This window comes from Pseudorasbora parva, chromosome 16 (assembly GCF_024679245.1).
Source record: "Pseudorasbora parva isolate DD20220531a chromosome 16, ASM2467924v1, whole genome shotgun sequence".
Taxonomy (NCBI): Eukaryota; Metazoa; Chordata; class Actinopteri; order Cypriniformes; family Gobionidae; genus Pseudorasbora; species Pseudorasbora parva.
In genome coordinates, this window is record NC_090187.1 from 9015760 (window position 1) to 9040375 (window position 24616).

Below are 24616 nucleotides of genomic sequence, written 5' to 3' on the forward strand. Positions count from 1 at the left end.
TTTATTTATAATGCACTTTTCATTTTGAAGAATCTCAAAGTGCAACAGGGGGGGGGGGGGGGGGAAATAACAACAAAAAAATGAATAACAAGTAAAAATATAGAATACTACAAACAATCAACCAACACAGAAAACAGAACAGAAACAGAGCTGATGGTGAACAGAAACAGAGCTGATGGTGAACAGAAACAGAGCTGATGGTGAACAGAAACAGAGCTGATGGTGGACAGAAAACAGCTGATGGTGGAAGTCTCTGTTAGCTCCGCAGCACACTGTGGTCCACTCCATGTTTCAGATTTCTCCCAGCGGCAGTGTCCCGATGACATCGCCGAGGCACGACAGCTGAAGACCAGATGATGGGTCTTCTTCATGATGATTCAAACGATGGGGATCGCTGCAGCACCATGCAGGAGGCAGAACATTCTTCCGGGCACTTCTGTGGACACACCGGGGCCGGCGCAGATGTCGCTCCACGGTCGCAATGCAGGACGGAACAGCGGCGCAGCCGAGAAGCAGAACATCCCAACATCATGCCGGACGCCGACGACGAGAGCCTGGATGACGCTAGCCCGGTGCAAACTTCAGCCACCATGCAGCCCAAGCCCAAGGGAGACCACCAGTGAGCACCCGCGGCGAGAAACATAAAATGTCCTCCAAACCAGAAACCAACCGCAGCAATTCAAACGTAAACATTAGAGAAGCGGTTGAAAACGGCGAAACGACGAACAACGACTTCTCAGTGGCTGCCAGCAATCAGCAACAGTCCCAATTGTAGCTCTGACTGTTAGACTAGTCACAAACATAAGGAAATAAAATAAAATGTAAATCTAATAGTACATTAACATGATTTGTTGTGGGTGGAGAAGCGGCGAACAGACGACGCCAGCGTCCTCTCCCCCACGTTGCCTAGCAACTCCTATATTAACTCATATATAATATATATATGAGTATCATATTTGATACATCAGGCTTTTATTGCTCATATATGATATAGGAGAATATGGAGCTCATACTTGGGGAGGAAAAAATATTATTCAAAGCCACATAAATAGTATTGTTTGCTAAATATTTGGTGCAGTTGCTGATATTTATACGGCCAAAAATAGCATGAAATTCTGATTATAATGTAAATCAATGAGATCTCTATAACAATATAGCTTGCATAGCATAAATATCAGTTGTCAATCTATATCTTCCAATAATATGTCTTAGTAATATGATATTTAACCCCCTGGACCCGAAGAATGCTTAGCTTTATGATCTAAGCTAAATACAAAATATATAATGCAATAAAATACAATGATGACAGAGAGATGAACAAATAAACATTCCTCTTAATCCTGATGCATCATATTTGGTACTCACATTTCTACATGATTTTTTCACTTTTTTACTGTCCAGAAAGTGTTTGTCTTGAAATATTACTATTAATATAAAAAAATATTCTTACATTTACATTCAAAGCAAATGACCTGAAAGGAGATATTTTTATAATTTTATGAAAATTATACTTGCTAATATAACGTATAAGCTGTCAAGCAGTGGGCAGAAGTCATATAGAAGATTGAATACAACAGGTTTTTCAGCAGTTTTGATCCTGTTGATAATTAAGAGATCCCTTTTTTATATCCAATATGGCACAGAATGCCTATTTCCGTTGCAAATTTGCATGTGCATTGCCCTTATATCTCAATAGATATGAACCTTGGATAAGGATTCATTTCTTTTAAGATTTGCAGTGGCCCGTACAATTGCACATACAGCAGCACCAAAAGGTTCTTGGACACTATAGCCAGACCTAAACAGATGCATTTGCATGAGATACAAAATATCAAATAAAGTGTAATTAACATAATATAATATAACAACATAATAACATAAAATCTATTTAGGGTCTGGCTAAAGTGTCCGAGAACCTTTTGGTGCTGCTGTGTGTGCAATTGTCACATTTATAAAATGTTTTGGGCTGTTGCACTATTGATTGTGAGGTCAATGTTCTAGAGCAGCTGCTCTGGATATTTCAAGCGATATAGTCCATGTGAACAATGTAATCCATCATATAGTAGCACCTCAGGCCTCGGCTAAATCTACAAAGCACCTACATGAACCAAAAGAAAAAATAAAACAGCCCAGTGCAGAGGAAGCACAAGCTTCCTGTCACAAGTTTTAATTAATGAGTCCGGGCTTCCAAAAAGCAACCGGGAAGATGCCAAGGTGGAATTTCATGTGAGAGGGGCAAAAGGTGTGAGTAATGTGCTGATCCAACACCTACAAACTGAGATATTTAGAGGTGTGTTGCCCCTAGAATCAGATGTAGCAGAGCTAACCGATTGCAGTGTAAGATCTCTCCGTAACTCTGCGTTCGCAAGGGCTGTCGGCTCATTTATTTGAATGGGTGACGTAACGCTTTGCTGAAGTGAATTGTCGGTTCTGTCGCGTTGCCTCACTCGCGATGCAAGCGGCAGAAGTTAAAGATTTCTCAGCTTTTCAAGCGCCAACGCAGGTGTCACCCAATAAGATCGCCCTATGCAAATACCCTAGAGAAGACGATAGCCAACTGCATTCATGCAGCCATAGAGCAGACCTGGGATTGGCTGTTGTCACTATGACAGTCGCATCAGCATCAAGCTTCAGCCACGCCCTGTGTCAATGCAGCGTAATACTTTATTTTAATAAATCAAAATATTTTTTATTCATTCAAATCAATCAATCTACTTCACAGTGTTAACCCTCTAGGTGCCACGGTCGTGTTTACTCGACAAGATGCGAAACTGAATAAAACGGCCGATTTTGTCAAATAGGGGGTCAAATATCATTCAACCTCATGTCCCCCATGTCATACTTCATCCCTGACTCATAAAAACATCATGATTCTATACAAAATATACAAACAAGAGTGCATTGAATCAGTGTAAACAAAAGCGGAGCGAGTGAGGCGTTTTATCTGAGCATTGTCAATGTCATGAAGCATTTGCATTAGATTATTTTTACTATTATTATTTTCTAATGGCATTAACCCTAACGTAACACCAAGCACAAACGGTGGATCATTTGCCCAATTTAGATGGTCCTTTGCCCGTTGTCAGTGTTGGGAACAATGCTTCCCGGGGTCCGAGTGTTCATCGAAGTTAGCAGGTGTGTTAGTGTTGGGAACGAGGCAGCCACGGGAGATTTTTACAGCGCTCACCATGAAGCGCACATCTTCTCTCCACGATCATGGCTATAGTATTGTGGTGGAGACTTTATCTAATGCCACTGGGTATGTTAGACGAGGTCTAAGTATTCATAAGACAGTTCGGGGGATATGTGAAGGCAGGGTGGGGAGTCAAAATGACAATGACTGAGCTGGTCTGAGCTGTGCACACTCGGCGCCGTGCGAGGCAGATCTGGACGTGCTGCTCATAGCAGGAGCAGATGCAATGTGACATGAAGCAGGGTTATTATGCATAATATATAATATATATGTGTGCCCCATATGGAATCAGAGTGCCTACTGTATATAGTTAATGGAAAATCTCTACAGCAAAAGGCAAACCGCTACATGCATTTGGTTTGTTTCTACCGTTTATTAGTAATGATTTACACAGTAATGTTTACTATTTACTATTTACCTGAACATTCATTATTGTGCAATATAGCATACAAAAGGTGATAGACATTTTGGGGGGAAAGAAGTGCTGCATTTAATCATTTAAACATGTGGCTTTTCATGAAAAATTCTATAATCCAAGATTGCCACCACCTTATGACATCATAATATGCACATTAGATGGAAAAATGTAATCCCTACATAAACTTTAGGTCATCCTTAATATTGCTGTAATTTACAGAAAGCTTCTATCTTTTATTACTTTTAAGATATAGCCTTTTGAAATTAAGATGTCAAAATCGAACGTTTTAGGATAAAACCTCTAGTGCCTAAAGGGTAAAACAGGACAATATTGCAACAATATTTTTGGCTGTACAGTCGTTCCGGAGAAAACAGTGATGTTATCAGCTTATTTTGATTGATCATATAGCGACAATGTTGGCAGAAACCAGACTCAGTCGGGGTGCCAGTTCTCCTCTGGCCTATTAACAAACAGTGTATGATTATTATTCTGGCAACCTTACAGGTCAGAAATCTTATTAGATCTGAATATGCAAAATTTCTGGTTATCATGCAAGAGACATTAAAAGTATAAGGAACTTTGCTACTACATGTCAACTACCAGTAAATTAGAGTACTGTCTGCTTTATAAGCTAACACTTTATTTTGATGATCCCTCAACAAACATTGTGACTATAAGTAACTTTGCTAGTAGATCTCAACTTATTCCCTAACCCTAACAGTCTACTAGTACTCTAATAAGAGTTAGTTGATGTGTAGTTACTTATAGTTGGTAGAATGTCTAAAGTTGTCTCCACACCACAGCTATTTTGTAATTTTGTCTGGCTTAATAATAGAATTCTAGGAGGAGTTAGTGTAAATAGCCTCTGCCAGGTGTAAATGCACCCAGCATGAACTGTGATCGGATCAGTTTTTCATAGTTTCGATGCACTGATACTGCGGTGTGTGTACTTTAATTCAATAAGTATAGTCTGTTGTGCTGTGTGCTTCAGAGCAAAACGTGGCACTGTGTGTTCAGTGCACACGAGCAGCTCATGTTCCTGGGGTTTCAGCATCTCAGAGTGGGTCGGTTCACAGTAGATTCAACAAACAGCATTTCTTCATGTGCTGTGAGTTTCAACCTGCATTTGGGAATGCAAAAAGTGTCAGTTACATTTTGTGTTCAGAATTTCCTAAAATGTATGTGGACAGATGATTCAGCATTTGAATAGATTTGTAACCCTGTTGATACGAAAACTTAAAAAGTTTCCCTCCAGGTAAAGAATTCATTCTTGCCAATTAACATATTTCATTAAGATGAGATATACTGTATTAAGACACATATAGCAATGCTACTATTAAAGTGAAAAGTAAAATACTTTACTTATTAGGATTATTTTAAGTGCAGTTGTTTTACAGTTGTAGTTTGTGTAGTATGGATGCAGTCTGGACTTCCGCTTTGTTGGCTTTGTCATGTGACCTTCAGGGTCATTTGCATCTCTACCATACACCCAGAGGTGTAGTGGTAAAAAAAGAGGTGGGTAAACTATAAATTCTGGGTGACTGCATCGTGGTCACGGTAAGTTGGGCCACTGCCTACCGGTGTATGCAGCCCGATCTCACGGCAATTCGTACTAATACGAGGTGGCTAATATGAGCACATATGAGAGAACACACTAGAACATATTCACATTAAACAAGCTGGAATCAAAGAATTTGACTTTTGTCTTAAAAAACTACTTAAGCCGACTAATCGATTATCAAAATAGTTGTCGATTTCAGTTTTTGCCAATTAATTAATTGATTAATTAATTAATATCACAACAATGTCCAGAGTCCAGACTTTGTCCACTTGAAAAGTGATTGAAAAGTGTCACAAGCTGATTAAATGTACTACAAATGGATAATTGTCATTTTGAAAATTTTGAGTTGTCTCTGAGTTGTCTCAGAGAGTGATTCGTTCATTTTGAACGAATCTTTATTATGACTCAGGACTACCGAGTTGTCTCAGAGAGTGATTTGTTCATTTTGAACGAATCTTTAATATGACTCGGGACTACCGAGTTGTCTCAGAGAGTGATTTGTTCATTTTGATTGTTTTTTGTTATTTTGTTGTTGTTATTTGTTTTGACTGCACGTGCGCATTACGCAACATATGGGTTCTGATTGTTCTGATTCTGACTCGACAGGTGAGATCCGAGTCTTTTGTTCTTCCTGCCAGTCCCATAGAGACGGGAAGAGAAAAGATTGGTTAATTTTGCTGAACGAGACTCAAAGATCCGAGTCAGTAAAATGATCCGAACTTCCCACTACTCTCACTGATAGTTGCAGCACGATATGAAAGACAACCAATGAAAATGAACAATATGAAACTAAAACGACACAAGCTTAATTTAAAATGGCTTAGGAACTGTAGGCTATTTAGAAGTGGATAAACTCTATTTAGAAGTGGATAAACTCTATTTAGAGGTGGATAAACGCACTTTGGAGGTGGGTAAACGCTATTTCTGAATTTTGGGAGGTGCGTAAACGGCGTTTACGTGCGTTTAGCCTCCACTACATCCCTGCATACACCTCATGGGATAGTATCCATAGTGTCCATCAAATGCTTAATAATATATAATGACCTCAAAAGACTTTTACTATAGTGCAGGATTTGTAAACTAATACATTTGGATGGTTGTATACAGTATAACATCATATAACTAGCTCCTTATTTATGGATAGTTTACTTGCTTTAGCGTTGCACTGATGTGGACCACAATAAAAGGAATCAAAGATTTGAATAGAAAATTGGCATGGCAAATATTTTTTATCTCACATGTGCTTTTGTTAACACTAGCGGTGAGTTGGGTTTAGTGTAGATTGTGCATTATTTTCAAACATAATGGAGCCTTAACCTTTTAACGCCACTCATTGATTTACGTACAATATACGTCACAATACGTGCAACAACCCATTTTTTGCAGTATACTCTTTAGTAGGCTAGTACTCCCACTGTTTTTTGCATATTTAGTAGGGAAGTTGGCATATTCGGATGCAGTGAAAATCTGACATACATGAGCAAGATGGCTAACATTGCTTATATCAGCTGTAGGTTATTAAATTTTAAGCTAATTACTTTAGCTAGATGCTAACGCTTACATACAAACAAAGACAGGTGTAGCTATAAAATTATGCTGCTATGTAGATTTACAGTAAATGTAGCCTGTCACCTCATAAACCAGCTAAATGAGTCATATTTTCGGGCAAACTTTATAGCTTTTCTTCATTGGCAGAAAACGAAATGTGTACAAGCTACATTTTAGATTAAAAACTGACAATGAAAACCTGGTACTGAATGTCAATTAGTTTCCCACATGACTGAAACACGCTGGAATTGGAAAGTCAGAGTTTTTTCATTTCCATTGGGGTTCATAACAAAATGATGCACTTTTCCATTGCCAGCAAAATGCACACTTTTTGTGGCGTTATATATCCATTGAGACTTCTAAAGGCACACACTTTAATGCTTAGCTCCCATCAAATATGGTGTAGTCTATATGCAGACTTACCTTTGTTTGTCTTCTTTTTTGTTTTTTAGGTGTGATGGGGGAGTATGAGCCCAAAATTGAAGCGCATTTTCCCCAGACGGTGCTTGCAGCCAAAGGCGTCACAGTGAGGCTGGAGTGCTTTGCCCTTGGGAAGTAAGTATGCTGGCATACCCCCCACCCCCCACCCTCCCAGAACGCTTCCCGACATTATACCACCTGAAGGTGCCTTTCTATTGCACAAAGACAGAACATTCACCGTCGCCTCCTTGAAACACCTCTTTTGCTGTTGGAATCATTAATAATCATAATTACGACCAATTTAACCAGTCAAACCACTTTCTTTTCATGGTAAGAGAGCAGAATGCATCCTCCAGAGAAGAGATGGTACCAGGAGGATAGCTATTTTTACTCCTAACTCCACTTTGCTGTTAAATGAGCTCTCCACGAGTATTGAACTGTGCGCCATAACTGATATAGTGGCAATTTCACTGTGATTGGTGTAGAAACAGCGCCAGGATTCGGCCCGTGGGAGCTGTATATTCTTGTAATAGTTGAACGGGCGGCGGAGGGTGAGGGCCAGGGGTCGAGAGCGGATTTCAGAGTCTGCACATGCCATTCTTTGGAGGATGCTTTTAATATCTGTTCTGTTCACATATGGTCAAGGATAACACTGTGAGAAATGAAAGTGGCCAGTACTGGCCCACAGCCCGAAGGCAGAAAAGCACTCTGATATTCAGTCAGTGCAGCGCATTGCCTCTAAATGATGGACCGAGGAGGCTTTTCCCATACATGCTTCAGATATTGCAGCATTCTTGCTGTAGCTGTATTTTGTTTTGTTTGTTTTTTCTGAGCAAATATATCTGGCATAATTTGGGGTTTGTTTTTTAGTTAAAAGTGAATATAGGGGGGCTATATGAAGGCAGCTATCTGACAGGCTAACCTAAATGTTCTTTTTTGTAGAACTTTTTTCTCTGCAATTAAATAAAACCGATATTGAGATACTACTTGTATTGCAGAGCTAGATGCAGACAAGAATCCCAGCAAAATATCAACCCAAGAGGTATTTAATTTGAAAAAAAAAAAAAAAAAAAAAAATATATATATATATATATATATATATATATATATATATATATATATATATATATATTATTCACGGGCGTAAATATATATATAGTGCTAGGCAAACTTTTCAAGCAAAACATTTCACATAAGGGAGTCAGTTTCTTAGATATAAAATGAAGAAAGAAAAGAAAAGAAAAAAAACAATAAAAAACTGCTTTCTTGTTTTGATGTCACATTATTCTCCTTCCCTATTTTTTGCTGTTATGTTGTCTTATAAACAATAAGCAGGCTTGAAATAAAAAAAAAAATATATATATATATATATATATATATATATATATATATATATATATATATATATATATATATATATATATATATATATATATATATATATAAACCACGTAAACCACGGGCGTAAATTTCATCTAATAGTTGGGGAGATAATAAACAAAATTTATCAAGGGCAATTTTTGAAGGGGACACAAATAATACAGCTAAAATTATACTTATTAGGATATGTGTGGCATTTTGGTGCACTGAAAAATGATGTCTGTTATTCTTTTCTCTGTCATTTTAACTGGCCAAAACCAAAAAGCAGTAGTTGTTTAAATATGAGTTATCATAGGTTCACCACGTGGTAATATTATAGTTATTAAATTATCTTGCTACTTCCACATAGTATTGAGCAAAACCCAATAGAGTGGTAGATCTACAATATTAACCTAACAATGGCTTATCGTCATGTTAGTTGTAAGTGGATGACTTACAACAAACTACCAAACAATAATCGCTAATATACTTTTTTTTTTTTTTTTTGTATCACTAATAGACTTTTTTTGTCATTGCTAATATATTAAAGGTGTCATGAAGTAGCTTTATTTAAATTTTTATACTGTTGTCTGAGGTCAACTAATGAGATTCTTGTGGTTTTTACATTCAACAACATCATAACTAATAAGTTATAGGATATTTTCTACACTGCTTTTGAGGCTCTCTCCAAAACGCTGGGTTTTGATGGGCGTGACGCACTGGAGACCTGGCAGTAAATGCCAGGATTGGAGAAGATTTGCATATTTAATGAGCTTCAGCTCCACTAACAGTTCACATGAGGGAGGGATTGTTTTGAAAGCGACAACCGGAATGATTCTCTCGATCACAGGGCTCATAAATGTCTTTATCAAACAAACACAATGATTTATTTCTCATCCCCCCGCGATTGATTGGAACATTATTTTTGTATTACTTGGCCCACCCGATCGGTGGATATAAGCACGAATGTGCATGCACCTGAACACCACAGATCAAAAAAGTAATATAATTTCACTATTTAAAATTTACCGGCCTGCCGAAGTGCTTATGTTTTGGTAGCCCATCTGGAAACACATAGCCCCTGGCCAATACATTTCTGAGTCTTACCCCGAATTCGCAATGAACCAACAAATAAGGGATTCTCCAACCTGTGACAGCGTGCTAAAGGTATGTTCTGTTAGACATCTACACATTTTTTTTTTTTACTCACATAAGTGTGTTGCACCATTCCTGTCGGATACAATATCAGAGGCACATAATTGTGTTTTAATCTCAATATGTCTGCAAATCCGAGACTTGTTTTCAAACAATTCCGCTATGTAATGAGGCAAACATGCATATATTGTCTTCCCCATAAGCTGGAACTTAATTAAAGTTCAACAATTCATCACTAATATTATGATCCAGAGGAAGCTTATGCTGTGACTGTGTTCTTCCACAACTAGGAATAGCACAATATCTTGCTATCTTCTTCGGCGTGTTTATTGCTGCTGGTTAGCGTGATCCTAACAGCTCCATGGGTTGGTGGGCGGGGCTACTAAGTTAGATGTACTTATTATTCTGTAGAGGCGTGTTTCAGCACATGATGACATGAAGATGCACAATCGTTTTCTGGGCCTCGTGCCTATAAAAGCTTTTCTTTGACTAACAAGGAAGTTTTCAGCTTTGGAACTTACAGGATAATCTTATATTACCATGACCTTTTATATATCAAAAGCTCAAAGGAAGTTGATTTCTCAATTCATCAGCACTTTAATAACTCAGCATTGTCTGTATTAAAGAGAAAATAATCTCTTTGTCCAATATTTAAAGCAAATAAAACCGGCTTAACAGCTACTTACTGGAGTTCCACAACTACTGAAGAACTTTTCTCTCTTCCACTGGGCTTGTGTGTGTAGGTGAGGTTTGTGGTGGACCAAACCACTATGAGGCAAGAGAGGGGGGACTCACTAGGGGTGACCCCGAATAATCGAAGATTCAATGCATCGATATGCGGAGCCGGATTCGACCACCGATCTCACAGTCCAATCTTCACGGGTGTGCAACACCTTTAAGGATGCTGAGCTTCGGGACGCGAAGGCGGCGGCATTCTGCGCCTGTCCACGGCGACCCAGGAAGTTGTTTAAAATCCTGCCGTGCCACAGAGCACCATTTCAAGATTTTATATTAAATGTACATTTCCCTGTATTGGTCAATGACATACTGATTTCACCGGTGCTACAAGATACACCCATCGTGCAGCTCGTCTGTCAGAAGTCGATTTAAAATTGAGCTTATTGTATATAATGTGCACATCCGGTGTGAGATGCCTGAGGCGCGGCGCTGAGCTTTTCGTCCGGTGTGCGACCCCCTTTAGGCACAATCGGCTTAATGACGTGCATGTAAACACACTCAGTGTTCTTTTCATTTCTAGACAGGTTTTTTTTTTTAGCTTTATTCATCAAATGTTCTTGTATTTATTTTTGTGTTGTTCTGTATTTGATTGCGACTTTAAAATGTTATGAGAAAGCGTTTTACGAATGTTTACCCACTAGATTACCTTTTATTTAAACCTAAATAAGAAGGCCATTGTCAATTCGTCTGTCACTTGGCAGGCAGTTTAGGTCGCTTTATTAAAAGTTGTTTCTGTGTGCAGTGTGTAAAGGAAAATTAAAATAATTGTACCCTCCTGCTGACTAGTGTTGAGCCCCTCCGACCCATTCACACACACATAGATGATTCAACTATCAGTTGACCATAGAAAGATTCGGTCCTTAGACGGGGACAGCCCTACTTAAACTTACCCTTACCCCTACTTACACCCCTACTTACCCTTTATTTTTCCTCTGTTTGCACATATTGTTATTGTGTAACTATATATCGTTATATTATTTTCAATACACAATGTGGTTGTAAATGAATTCGGGGAGTTTGGGGTTGGTTGTCCTCATTCTCCATGTTTACACCCATGATGTAACGAGAAATTAAGTGATTCATTAGCACTTTTAATTTTTTAAAAAATATATTTTTAAATATTTATATTTTTTAAATATCCTTCCTTCCTTCCTTCCTTCCTTCCTTCCTTCCTTCCTTCCTTCCTTCCTTCCTTCCTTCCTTCCTTCCTTCCTTCCTTCCTTCCTTCCTTCCTTCCTTCCTTCCTTCCTTCCTTCCTTCCTTCCTTCCTTCCTTCCTTCCTTCCTTCCTTCCTTCCTTCCTTCCTTCCTTCCTTCCTTCCTTCCTTCCTTCCTTCCTTCCTTCCTTCCTTCCTTCCTTCCTTCCTTCCTTCCTTCCTTCCTTCCTTCCTTTCTTCCTTCCTTCCTTCCTTCCTTCTAGTTGTGTTTCTTTTCTGCCTTATTTTTATTCATCATTGCTCGTTTACATTCTGTAGAACTTTCTTTGGGATCCTCAGATTGTAGCTTAACAGAACTGATATGGCGTTTTGCATAAAGGGAATGCATTTCTGCATTTTAAATGCATAATCCAGTGTCATCGTGCTGTAATTCTGTTTGCGTTTGTTATTTGTAATGAATAATTCAAATGTAAATCCTATCAAGCGCAAACACCTTCTTAGCCAAACTGCTCTAAGGGCCCAGTAATTGTTTACAGTGCCTTCAAGGACCCCTTTGTGAGGAAATGTCGTTTACAATTAATTATCCACATTAGAATAATAAGTCATTACTTAAACCTAGACATTAATCTATGTATTCCTGTTGGCTTCTCCCTCTTAGTTCAATGAAACTTCACAGACTCTTAACTCGCTGCTTAGTAAATGAGGAAATCAGATAAATCTCACCAATGGCCTTTCCCTTCGCTCGAAGCTCATTTAGGGCTGATAGCGAATCCTCCAGTGAACTTTTAGGTCTTGTCCGCCTTACCCACAAATAAAATATTTATAATTATATGAAAATAAAATAAAATGCCGATCTTTATAATGAACTAAACTGAACTAAGAATTCCTTTTAGTCTCACACTGTCACTCAGTATGTATGACAACCTAACATTCAGGGCGAATAAGGCCTTGGCATTGTGTGCAGGGAAAAAGCTAGAATGTATATTGTCAATAGCACAGGCGGTCTGCCCGAAATGTCTGCAGGGATGCTTTTCAGAGGCTGCATTGTACCGTACACTTTATACTTTAAACTGCCAGCTTATAATGGTGAATGGGTCTGGGGCTGAACATGTTACCGGGGCTACAAGAGGAGCCGCTTTCATGCATGCTGGCATTTTGTTGACGGTATAACCTTTCTGTATAGTTCTCACACCACTTAAGATATAATGGTGAGATATTTGGTGTTGAAATTCTCTATTCAAATGATTTGCTCAATAACATTTTTAGGGTTAGGAAAACAATATGATTCGAAGTATACTTATTTTTTTATTCATAATAATGTATTAGTTGCACTGTGATTGGTGTCAGTACGTATAATAAAGAATTGTAGGGAACACTTTAAAATACGGGTGCACTAATATGCAATAATTCATGCTTAATTAATGCACAAATAATCATGAGTTAATGTATTACTAATGGTCAACTAACCCATTTATTAATGATTATTGCATCAGCAACTAATGAAGATTCCACATGATTAATACATTAAGTAATCATTAAATTGTAGTTTAATGTGTCATAATGTTTTAATTAATCAATAACATATTATATTAACTAATAATGTAAATTAATTTTCAAAACATTCAAAACAAATGCGCAGTTTGGTGATGCCACGTTTGAGCGCAGCATCTTGGGACATGTGATCTTCAACTCACAGCCGGTGAAAAAAAGGACTCGGGCTGAAATCATGACATGGATGCGGTTATAAACGTTACTGTAGTGTGAAGCTGAGCAGGACCGAGTGTTGTGGAGCTGAGCACGGCCCCTGGAGCGATTGTTACACACGCACACGGCTCGCAAACACCGGGACTTTTATAATGACGGGACGGAACGGGACACAGACGCCGGGCGCCCACACTATTTCGGCTTTTCCGGCCATTGGTATACCACCGTATTCAGCTATTTTTATCATATTAGATACATTTAAGTATTTTTAAAATGATGTTATGACTTTACTCTGTGCGTTCAATCGGTGGCTGCTGTTACACTTGTTCACACTGCTAAGAGTAAAGCACTTCTGCTAAATAGAACCGGAAACTGAGGGTAACGCAGATATGATGCAATTGACAGGCGACTCCCTCAAACGCTTTGCTGACACGTCCCGGGTCATTGGTTAAAATAGCAATTTTCTCACAATTTGCAAATAGTTGGAAACATTTGGGATATTGTAAGTACTTAACTGAACAAAATATGTAATACTGGCCTAGTGGCTTTTGGATATTTTACAGCAAAAATACTACATAGTGCAAATTCAAAATTAATTCAAAACCCATAACCACAATTACATATTACTTAATCAGTTAGTTAATAGTGATGTCAGAATTGTAATTCTTCAGTGAAATATTCCTTTAGGCCATACATTGCGAAGATAATAAATATTGCATATAAAGCATATTGTATCATATTTGACATGCTAATTTCTAAGTACTCTAAATTATCAATATGATTAAAATTTTGCTGAAAAAACTTGTACCAATCTACCACATGCCTTCTTTCATCTGATTGATAGCATACTCTTTTAGCAAGTATAAGGCTTTTTATTATCATTTTAAAAATGGTTTAAATATTTACAGATTTTATAAAGTGAAAATAAAAATAACTTATTGTCAGCAATATTTCAATATATATACTTACCCCGCCTTACCCACAAATAAAATATTTATCAGGCTTTCGGGAAATGATTATTATTACATCCCTCAGTCTTTGTTTTATGATGTTTTATGGTGTGCTTTGATCAAACAAATATTATCCACACCTACCAATGTGCCTACCAACCCTGCAACTTTTATCATAGACTCATCGTGATTTAAACTGACAGGTCAGAAACTTTATCCTGTGTGGATAGATGTCCTTGTACAATTTAAGCGGATGTAGAGGGACAGAAGGACTCAGAAACGTGAAGTTTTTATCACCGGGCCTGCGGATGATTGATGGCGGAGCTGGGGTTTTCCTCGGCGTCACATTTCCATCGTTGGAAAGCTGTGAAATGGAGCTGTCACTATGTAGCAGTGCTGATCGTGTCTGATAGAGCGGGTTATCTACGCGCGGGCGGCGCACCTAGGAGGTCATATCACACGCCCGCTGCAACCACAAATAGGGATGGATGGCAGTGTACAAATACTGCTTATCTGCACCGCTATCTGGACGTTTATTGTGTTACCCAGTACACAGCCACTTACAGAGTGCTGCCATATCAGATTGTCCTGTTCGTACTTTCAAAAAGACCACATTATCAGCTCTACAAATTAGTGCAGATACGCGTTTTGGGGAGAGATAAAAGAATTGCTTTTAGAAAGTGTTTTTTTTTTTTTTTTTGTTAAGATGAAGTGTATTCTTTGTTGCACTGCTAGCATTGCCAGATAGATTGGAACACAGGAGTTGGGTTCCCTAAGTGATGATTTATTCTTGGCTAGTTCTCAAAAAGCTCATCTGCCAATCAGAGAGGTGACAGTCACCTTTTAAACCTTGCCAATACATTGGAATTCACTTCATAAAGTATAGCAAATGAATCAAATCCCTCATGCTATTCTACTGTGTAAAATATAATATTTTAATAGTTATAAACAATGAAAAAAGAGAGAGTTTATTTTATTTGATTTAGTTAAGTCATTCACAACACTTCATTTGAATTATTCACTCATGAAATATGTCATAAGACAAACTCATCTCATGGCATTTTGTAACTATTTAATGTTTTGTTGAATTGCTGGATAATTAATATACATTTGTTCATTTTAGTATGATCTACTTATGCCCAGTGATGGGTAAGTTTAGTGGTGGGGTTAAGAGTGGACCTTCATGCTGACTTTTTTCTAATAGGCACACGTTTTTGTAAAAATCACATTGTACAAATTTACATCAAATCGCCACCTTGTAATTTAAATTTCTTGTAAGTTAAATTCAAAAACTGTTTTGTTTGAAATCAAAGGTTTTAATGTTGTGAGCCATCTAAAAATCTTAGAATACCTTGACACTCATTGACTTATAATATATATTATTATAATATATATATATATATATATATATATATATATTTTAGAAATCCCCCCTCCACAATTGAATACTACAAATACTTCCGGAACCAAGAATGCATGTGATAAGACCTTAAGTCATGCTATTGGTTGAGCCAATGTTTTTATGTTGGGTTGGTTGAGATTCTCTATCAAACTTGCTTTTACAGCAGCATTAAATATTTCCTCTTTAAATATGTTTTATATTTTTTATGTTCTCAGTCCTGTACCCACTATCACCTGGAGAAAGATGAGTGGGAACATCCCGAAAAAGGCCCGTCTGCGCAAATCACAGGCTGTTCTCGAGATCCCCAACATCCAGCTAGAGGATTCTGGGAGTTATGAGTGTAAAGCTGAGAACACCAGAGGAGGCACCGCCTTCAGAGGACATCTCCAGGTCTACAGTGAGTACAGCTCTGCTTCTGAAAAACACAGTAAGCAGATCATTAAAAATCTAAACTTCTGTATTGTTTATGTTTAGATAATTGCATTATATATATATATATATATATATATATATATATATATATATATATATATATATATATATATATATATATATATATATATATATATATTTTTTTTTTTTTTTTTTTTATCTGTATATTTGTATATCTGTATATCAATATATCTGTATATCTGTATATCAATATATCTGTATATCAATATATATAGGTCAAATTCTTAAATTTGACCTATATATTAAATTAAAATAAGAGACTATAGGGCTGTTATCAACCAAATAAAAAAATTACAACTGCATTAAATAATGTTATGAGATTTATATAAACTAAACAACCTGTAGGTGGCAGCTGGTGAGTCTTAATGAGTGAGTCATTGAGTCATTCATTCAAACGATTCATTCAAATGGCGGAATCATTCAAATTGTTTACGAGTAGGTTATTGAGTCTTTGATTCATCTGATTCATTTAAAACACTGAATCATTCAGTAATGCACTGTTGCTGTAAGAAGCATTATGGTTTTGCTCTTTAGAACTTGTGTTTGGAGTCTTTGTTTGAAACTATTTTTGCTGCTAAAATAGAACAAAAACAGTAAAGATTGCATCTAAATTGTAAGTGACTAAATGTTAATAAAAAATGTTATGGAACTGTCTTATAAAATCAGTGTTATTTTCAGTTGTGATGATATTCAGGAAAACAGCACACTTTGTTATGTCATTTTGTTTACCTGTATCATATGTTATAAATATAAAAAGCATTTCATATGTTTACCACAGTTTCTCTGTGTGAGCGGCGCACGTTTGTTTAGATTTTTCCTTAGGCTGCACAAGTGTCAACAGCGCAACCTTGTTGACGATAGTTAATTATATTAAACTATTATCCACTATTGATCGCCACTTACACTAATTAATTCAGAATCATTATTGCATTTTGGTCATTCGCTAGTACTGAATATTATTTTTTGTATTAATTTTTTTATTTTTTTGACATTTTTATCCACATGTCCGTTGGTCAAGTAAAATTCTCTTTCACTTGTCCCTTCAAAAAATCCACTTGTCCTGGACAAACGGTCAAGTGTTAATGTCGAGCCCTGTGCTGGTTAGGTATACTTTAAAGCATGGCATCTGGTTTAAAGGGTTACTTCAGCGATTAGCATATGGCTTTGTATCAGTAGAAGCCCTGAAGTATATTCAAATGATTGTGCTTTCCCCCCTCATATCCCCCTGAGACGAGAGATTTATGCATTTTATTTCTGGAAAAATTCCTCCTATGATGCATATTGACGATATTTGCATCATAGGAGGAATGTTTGGCCAAAGGCTAAAGACTATAGCCAGCAGAGGGAGCCATTCCCGCATGTTTTGAACCCGCGCATGGGGGATGGAGATCACACTCAGAGCTCAGCTCAGCTACAGGCTCTCATTTAAACGGAGCTATGGTGAGCAATGTAAGTCTTTTAACTTCTCAAATTAATTTCTATGAAAGTTAAGCTTGCAAAGGCATGAACTGAAACGCGCCAGACTGAACACGCGTTGTGAATGTATGCCGCGAGTGTAGTCGCGATTACCTCAGCTCTCATCATGAGAACTCATTCAGCTCATTTATCTCACTCCTGCAGTTAGTGCTCAGTGCTGTGATACTCACGCGGTGACTCACTCATTATATTGAACAGACACGTTCAGTTTTTAATTGTAGTGTCTGCTCCAACTCAGTCACAGTAATCCAGTAGTTGGCTTTGGGAATGGCCTCACAGGGCAGCGAAGCATTCTGGGAATTGTAGTCTTTCATCCCCATGAGACAAAAAATACATTTTCTGTCTTTTCTCAGTCTAGAAGACACCAAATTCAAAAAATAATTTCACATTTCTTCTACATTGATGACCCAGTTTAAATACAGATTCATCTTCCCAGCGCTGAAGTACCCCTTTAAGCTGGTCCATAGCTAGTCATGAGCTTGTTTAAGCTAGTCAAGTGCTGGTCCTACACTGGTTCTAAGAAAGTAGCTCCAGCTAAGGACCAGCATAAACCAACTCAAAACCAGCTGCCATCCTTCAGAACATACCTAACCAGCATATGCTGTTTTTTAACAGGGATTACAAGGTGTTTGGTTTAATTTATTTGAAATGTTAATGTTCTCAATTCTTTTCTTGTGCTAGGGTTAGACATCTATAAAATTGTCACTAACTGCCAATATTTTGCCCTGTTTTAGCCTAGACGTCAGGGCTGTGTTTGGATGGCTATTATTGCTTGCAAAATTGCTTGCTGGGATGAATCACTTTGTTGTACTGCTCATTTGTATAAAAGCGTCTGATAAATGAATACATTTAAATGAGCAAGAAAGGGATTGTGGTGAAAGCCCAGGTATGTTTTTCCTACAGACATGAATGATTTCTCAAATCATGTGGCTTGTTAATTCTTTCTGATCGGCCTAATGATTTTTGCCTGGTGGATAAAAGACTGCAAGGACTTATCTAGAAGAAGAGACGTTATAACACAATCTCATGTAAAAATCTGTTTTTATAAGAGTTATTTGTAAGTAATATGCCGCAGTAGTGTGTGAACAAGATCCGTTGGGTCCTTTTCTGATTAGGTTCCTTCATAAATTATTCCACTGGGCATACTCTCTCTAGCTCTGGCATAATTCTGACTGGCCTTTATGACAGAATGTATAAATTTAAGCAAAACTGGCCAGCATACATTTTTGTCAAAGTTTGCGAGGGCAAAATGTATCTGTCCTCAGAAGACTTTTTCCAATTAAATTTTAGGGTCTATTTTATCATTATTGCATGGCTGAAAATGCTATATTTTTTTGACCCACATATTTCCCCTGACCCAACGTAGCTTTGATAGGGACCTAATACGGGGATCTGGGACCTCCATTCATCTTTCCCAGACTCCTCTCTCTTTATCCGTTCAATAGGGTTTGTGACTTAGATGAAGTGCGTTATGTCGTAAAAGTAAGTGTATCAGCGGGCCACAAGATGAATGCAGTGTCCTAGTGATTTTATGAAAACCTGGTTTTAAGAGGTTTATGACTGTCACTGGGATCTATGATTCATCACACAGTCTGGATGAACAAAGCTTGACAAAACAACAGCTGTTTGTCTTATCCATCACAAATATGTCCAAATATACTTTTATTGTGTTCTCTCTGTTGTCAAGTAGTTCAGTACCAGCGTGTGCTGAACCAATCTTCATGAATAAAGTATTTTAAAGGAGAACTGCTAAGACCCGTTTACACAGAGAACAATAGCTAAAGTGATAACTGTTTAACAAACCACACCACAGCTATAATGGCACAGCGGAACAATTTTGTTGCAAGAAATTTGGAACGATTTTTATGGTATGAAAGTGTGATTCCTCAAATCCTGTTTTGTTTTTTTAGGAACGATGTACTAATGTTTGCTGATAGTGATTGAACTAATATTTTTTGACTGGTGGATGAAAAACTGCAAGGACTTGCAAGGAGGGAACGTGTAATTTTATATCATGGCAATTCATAACTATTTCACATTTTGATGAATTGGTGGCTAATTTGTATGAATTCACACAATCCCATTCATACGTTTCCATACAACATGCTTACTCCCCAGTGTCGGGTGTTTAGTGGTTGACCTTCATGCAAAATGTTTTTCTAAAAATCATGTTTTCATATAATTTACTTTGTACGAATACATGCAAAATTGCCACTTTTTGAACATTTGCTAGATTTTCCATTGCGATCTGGTTGACCTTAGCCATATCTAGAGACCAGAAGATGATGGACGATAGAGGACAGTCTAGAAGAATCTGCCGAAACTCAGAGCCAATCTGCAGATTTTGAGGAGTTTGAGTAAAGTGTACGATGGCCACAGACTTTAGCTTCAGATTATGCTTGCATCCAGTTTGAGGATATCAAACACATACGTTATTGTTTTTATTTGTCATATGTCTCCTAGAACCAAAGCTTATATATATATATATATATATATATATATATATATATATATATATATATATATATATATATATATATATATATATATATATATATATATATATATAAAGTCCTTTACAGAAGTAAGAAATACAATAAATCAAAATACAAAAATTTTATCATAGACATTTGTAGAGGAAAACTCTCTTACCAGTCCACCCATAATGGAAACTAAAAAAAGCATGCCATTGAGAAATGATGCCTGCAGCCATAAGTAAAATTAATATTTGACATATCAATGTCTCTGAGGAAATTGTAATTGTAAATAAGCACTGAGGGAACTGTTTGGTTATGATGAATGACATTCTGGATTGATATGTTAGGGTCAGCAACAAAAGTGCAAGAAACTGATTATTTAGGTGAAAAAAGTTTTTCTTTTTTTTTCTTCTTTTTTTTTTTTTAACTTTGGCGCAAATTTCAATCCACTGTAAAACTTCTGAATGCTCTTGGATAAAGGTGTACAGCTACTTTCTATATTACCTGCAAACTGTATTCCAGACACATGTCTACTTTTATAATTTGCATACACCCAATTCAGTCAGCCCTTTTTTTCTGAACGAATGTGATTTAAGGCTTGCCTTCAGTGAGGTTTTCTCTCAGAGCAGGTTAGCTGTCTGTCGCAGCTCGTGTGAATATGCCGCATGCAGCAGCCGTGGCACGATATGCGTGTCCTGGGTGTGAAATGACTCAGAATCCGTCAACGGGCAGGGGTGTACATCCTCCTCGAGGCTGCGGCCTGCCGTTATTGTCCCGGCTGTGGGTCTGGAGTGAGGAATGGTGGCGTGGATGGTGGGAGGCAGTAAGTTTTATCACCATGACAAGAGCTGTAACTTAAGGAGCCCTTGTCTTTGCCAGAGGTTATCTGCACCTTTTCTCTCTCCCTTTCTCCCTTTCACTCAACCTCTGGAAATGGACACAGCATGTTCAGTAAATTATACAAATCAGCTAGATACCTCGATGAGAGTGATATTTCAATGGAGAGATGACCTGCTGCCATGTGTAGGCTGACGGATTTGTGCTACAAAGAAAACTCTATTACATTACTATTTACTTTCCTCCAATTATCTTTGTATTGCTAAGCCAAATAAAGTGCTGGTCCTACGCTGGTTCTAAGAAAGTAGCTCCAGCTTAGGACCAATTTAAACCAACTAATGACCAGCATAAACCAACTCAAAACCAGCTGCCATCCTTCAGAACATACCTAACCAGCATATGCTATTTTTTTAACAGGGATTACAAGGTGTTTGGTTTAATTTATTTGAAATGTTAATGTTCTCAAGTCTTTTCTTGTGCTAGGGTTAGACATCTATAAAATTGTCACTAACTGCCAATATTTTGCCCTGTTTTAGCCTAGACGTCAGGGCTGTGTTTGGATGGCTATTATTGCTTGGAAATGGACACAGCATGTTCAGTAAATTATACAAATCAGCTAGATATCTCAATGAAAGTGATATTTCAATGGAGAGATGACCTGCTGCCATGTCTAGGCTGACGGATTTGTGCTGCAAAGAAAACTCTATTACATTACTATTTACTTTCCTCCGATTATCTTCGTATTGCTAAGCCAAATAAAGTGCATCTTAAAATTAGAGCGCCACTGGATTTAAGCAAGTTGCTACTTGGCAGGTTTTCTGGGGTTGTTTGGTATGTTCCAATCCAATTATTAGGCTTTTACTAAACTGCCATTTGATTGCTTGGGTTTTGATTGGTGTGTTTTGCTGTTCATCTCCTAGGACAGGGGTGTCCAATCCTGCTCTGGAGTGCTACTGTACGACAAAATTTAGCCCCAAATTTAACTAAACACACCTGAAGCAGCTAATCAAGGTCTTACTAGGCATAATAGAAACTTCCAGATAGTTGTTTTGAGCTAAAAGGACAGTGACAGTGACAGCAGGACAGTGACCCTCCAGGATATCCCAGTGGCCTTCTGAGTGCTGTTAACAGTTTGCTCTTTTTGGAGTGTTTTAAGGATATTTCTATGCAGATCATAATGTGTTATAAGCGTTTTATATTGTGTTGCTATATTGGATTGTACAGTGTTCCGAGTATTTTAGCATAGGCCTATTGTTATACAGCTGCTAGGGTCTTCTGAATGTTTATAGCATGTTTGTTTCGTAGGGTTTTTTAAGCATGTTGCAAGGAAACTACAGGGTGTTCATCCAATCATTGTATTCGGACCGGATGCAATGATAGGATGTCCTACCTGCCTCTCAGCGTATGTATTTCTGAGTCCGATCACACGAAAATGCGTATCAATAAGAGTGCAATGTCGTGGAATGGTTACGCCAAAATGAGAAACAAAAAATAGTTTTTCGCATTCGCACTTTATGCCGTGTATATGATACACTCTTGGGTAGGATGGGGGTTGGGGTTTGTGCGTAGAAGAATATTGATATGCATTCTCATGTGATCGTGTGGGTATTTCCATACCTCCGTGTACCTTGTGTTCTGTTAAGGCTACAAACTGATTATTTTGTTTTATAATTTTATAATGTTTCCTAATTTTTATAATGTTTATATGGTTTTTACATCAAAAATTTTCATAATTTAGAAATAAAAGGCTTCTTTTTCTATATTGATATTAGCCCTCTGGCTTGAATGCCCTCTGTTTCAAGCCCTCTGTTTCAAGAGGTGTGTCTGCTGTAAGACACCCACTGTTGTGATTGGCTGACATCTTTGTATTTGAAATGAGATTATGTGGCAGAGGGGGCGTGGTTTAGTCAGGCGCAAGCAGAAAGAGACAGGGAGCTGGGGAAAAATTGCTGAGGAAGTGTTATTGTACCGAGTTGTTGAGAGCGTGAGTTTATTTAGTTTGTATCTGAGAGCTCTGAATAAACACGAGTAAACTTTGCAACGTTATTTCTCTCACAAAATGCTTTTATCACAACTAACAGCAAACACGAGAGCGTACAGTAAGAGCTTCTGTTGTGCAGCTTAACGGCAGCTTGCACAAGTGTGCACTGCAGATGTACGTGTGATTGACAGATCCAGACATTATAAAGAGTGTTCTTTAATCGCTTTCTGTAGTTTAATCATATAAATAACAGGTTTGTTTCATGCTACTAACAGAAACGACGTGAAGTTGATCGTTATAGTCACTGACTTTATTCACTGATGCATTACGCTTAGGGCATCAAGACGGCCAGACGTGGGACTTACAGTTTAAACGATTTAAAGAGAAAGACAGTGTGAACTTGAATAATTAGCTACACATCAGAAATCACTGATCCCAGATCGGGCATTAATGAACACTGTTACTCACTGTTTGTGGCTGTGCTGTTGAATCCATATGGTGAAGCCTGTGCTGACATCGCGACTGATAAACTGAACCCATTCTCTACTAATTCTCTGGGTGGGCAAAGCAATAGAAGGGGAGGAAACCTTTCCTGGTGACGTCATAACAGGAGAATTCAAGATCAGCTCGTCTGAGCTCTCATTCTCTCAAAGGCAGCGAAAGCCAGAATTCAGTTTACCCCGATAACAATTTAGCCACTTTTGGACAATATTCAGGCAATATTCAAGCTTCATATCAATGTTGAAAACCCTTATAAAATAAAAACGTCATGCCATTGGACCTTTAAAGGCCAGCTGAAGTGCCTTGAAATGCATCGCATTATTCAATGTGTTGACGGGATTTCCCCTGAAACGGCTCCAGCTGTTAGCAGCTCCTCCCCTTTTTTGAAAGAGCCAATAGCGTTTTGTTAATACACCGTGTCAGTTTGACTAGAGCCTTTCTGATTGGTAAAGCCAGTCTCCTCTAGCTGTTCATCATCATAATCTCCTCCATATCGCTTTGAAATGCAGCATTCTGTGAAGAATTCAAATGGGTCAATATGTTTTGTTGTCTGCGCCGACTCTCACATATGACCCACGCTGCGGCGAAAAGTAATAATACATATGTCTTTAGAAAGCAACTTGATTTGAGGAACAGTTTCATTCATGTACATAGTATAACGCAAAATATTGTTACATTTTGCTCTAAAAAATATCACTTATATTAATAATTAGTTAAACAAATCCCTAAATATATTTCCGTGTGTGGCTTAATAGTTTTAATGATTATTTTTATTCTAAAACACTGTACATAATCATGTTAAGGTATGTAAGTGCGTTCAAACATTTGACTTGTATTTTTGCTCAGATGAAAAGCAAAAACTTTTCTGTGCATGCTGGGTACTAAAGGTCCACTGCTTTCAGAACTTTGCTGCTCATCATATCTAATGAAAACACTCCCCACTGTTCCTCTCATACATATTCATCCTGCAAAAGGACAATGCGACACAGGCTACCTACAAACTGCAGCTGTGCTTCATGTTAACAAAGTTTTATAGTGTAGGAACAGTTGGATGTCAGGACTTTTTTCATTAAACATAAAAGCAAATTGACAACTATTATCAATTATTACATTTTAGCAGTAAGGGAGCATTTTATTTTGTGGCTTAATAATTGGTTTCTAGCAGGTTAAAGAGACGTTTTGCATATAGTGTTTCAGATCGTAAGCACCGCAAAACTCTCCGAAAAACTTACCTACTAGGTCACAGTTCATTTTCAATGACAGGGCAGGTGGAACAGAAAACGGGCA

The 24616-nt window shown here is 37.6% G+C and overlaps 1 protein-coding gene across 6 annotated transcripts in view; it reads left to right on the forward strand.

Annotated features, from left to right (window-relative positions):
• Positions 1-24616, forward strand: part of cntn5 (contactin 5) — a 427504-nt gene that overhangs the window by 305126 nt on the left and 97762 nt on the right. For all 6 annotated transcript variants that reach the window (XM_067419349.1, XM_067419350.1, XM_067419348.1 and 3 more), the window contains exons 8-9: positions 7173-7275; positions 15820-16001. In XM_067419349.1, the coding sequence (XP_067275450.1) occupies positions 7173-7275; positions 15820-16001 (285 nt within the window). The remainder of the gene's footprint in view (positions 1-7172; positions 7276-15819; positions 16002-24616) is intronic.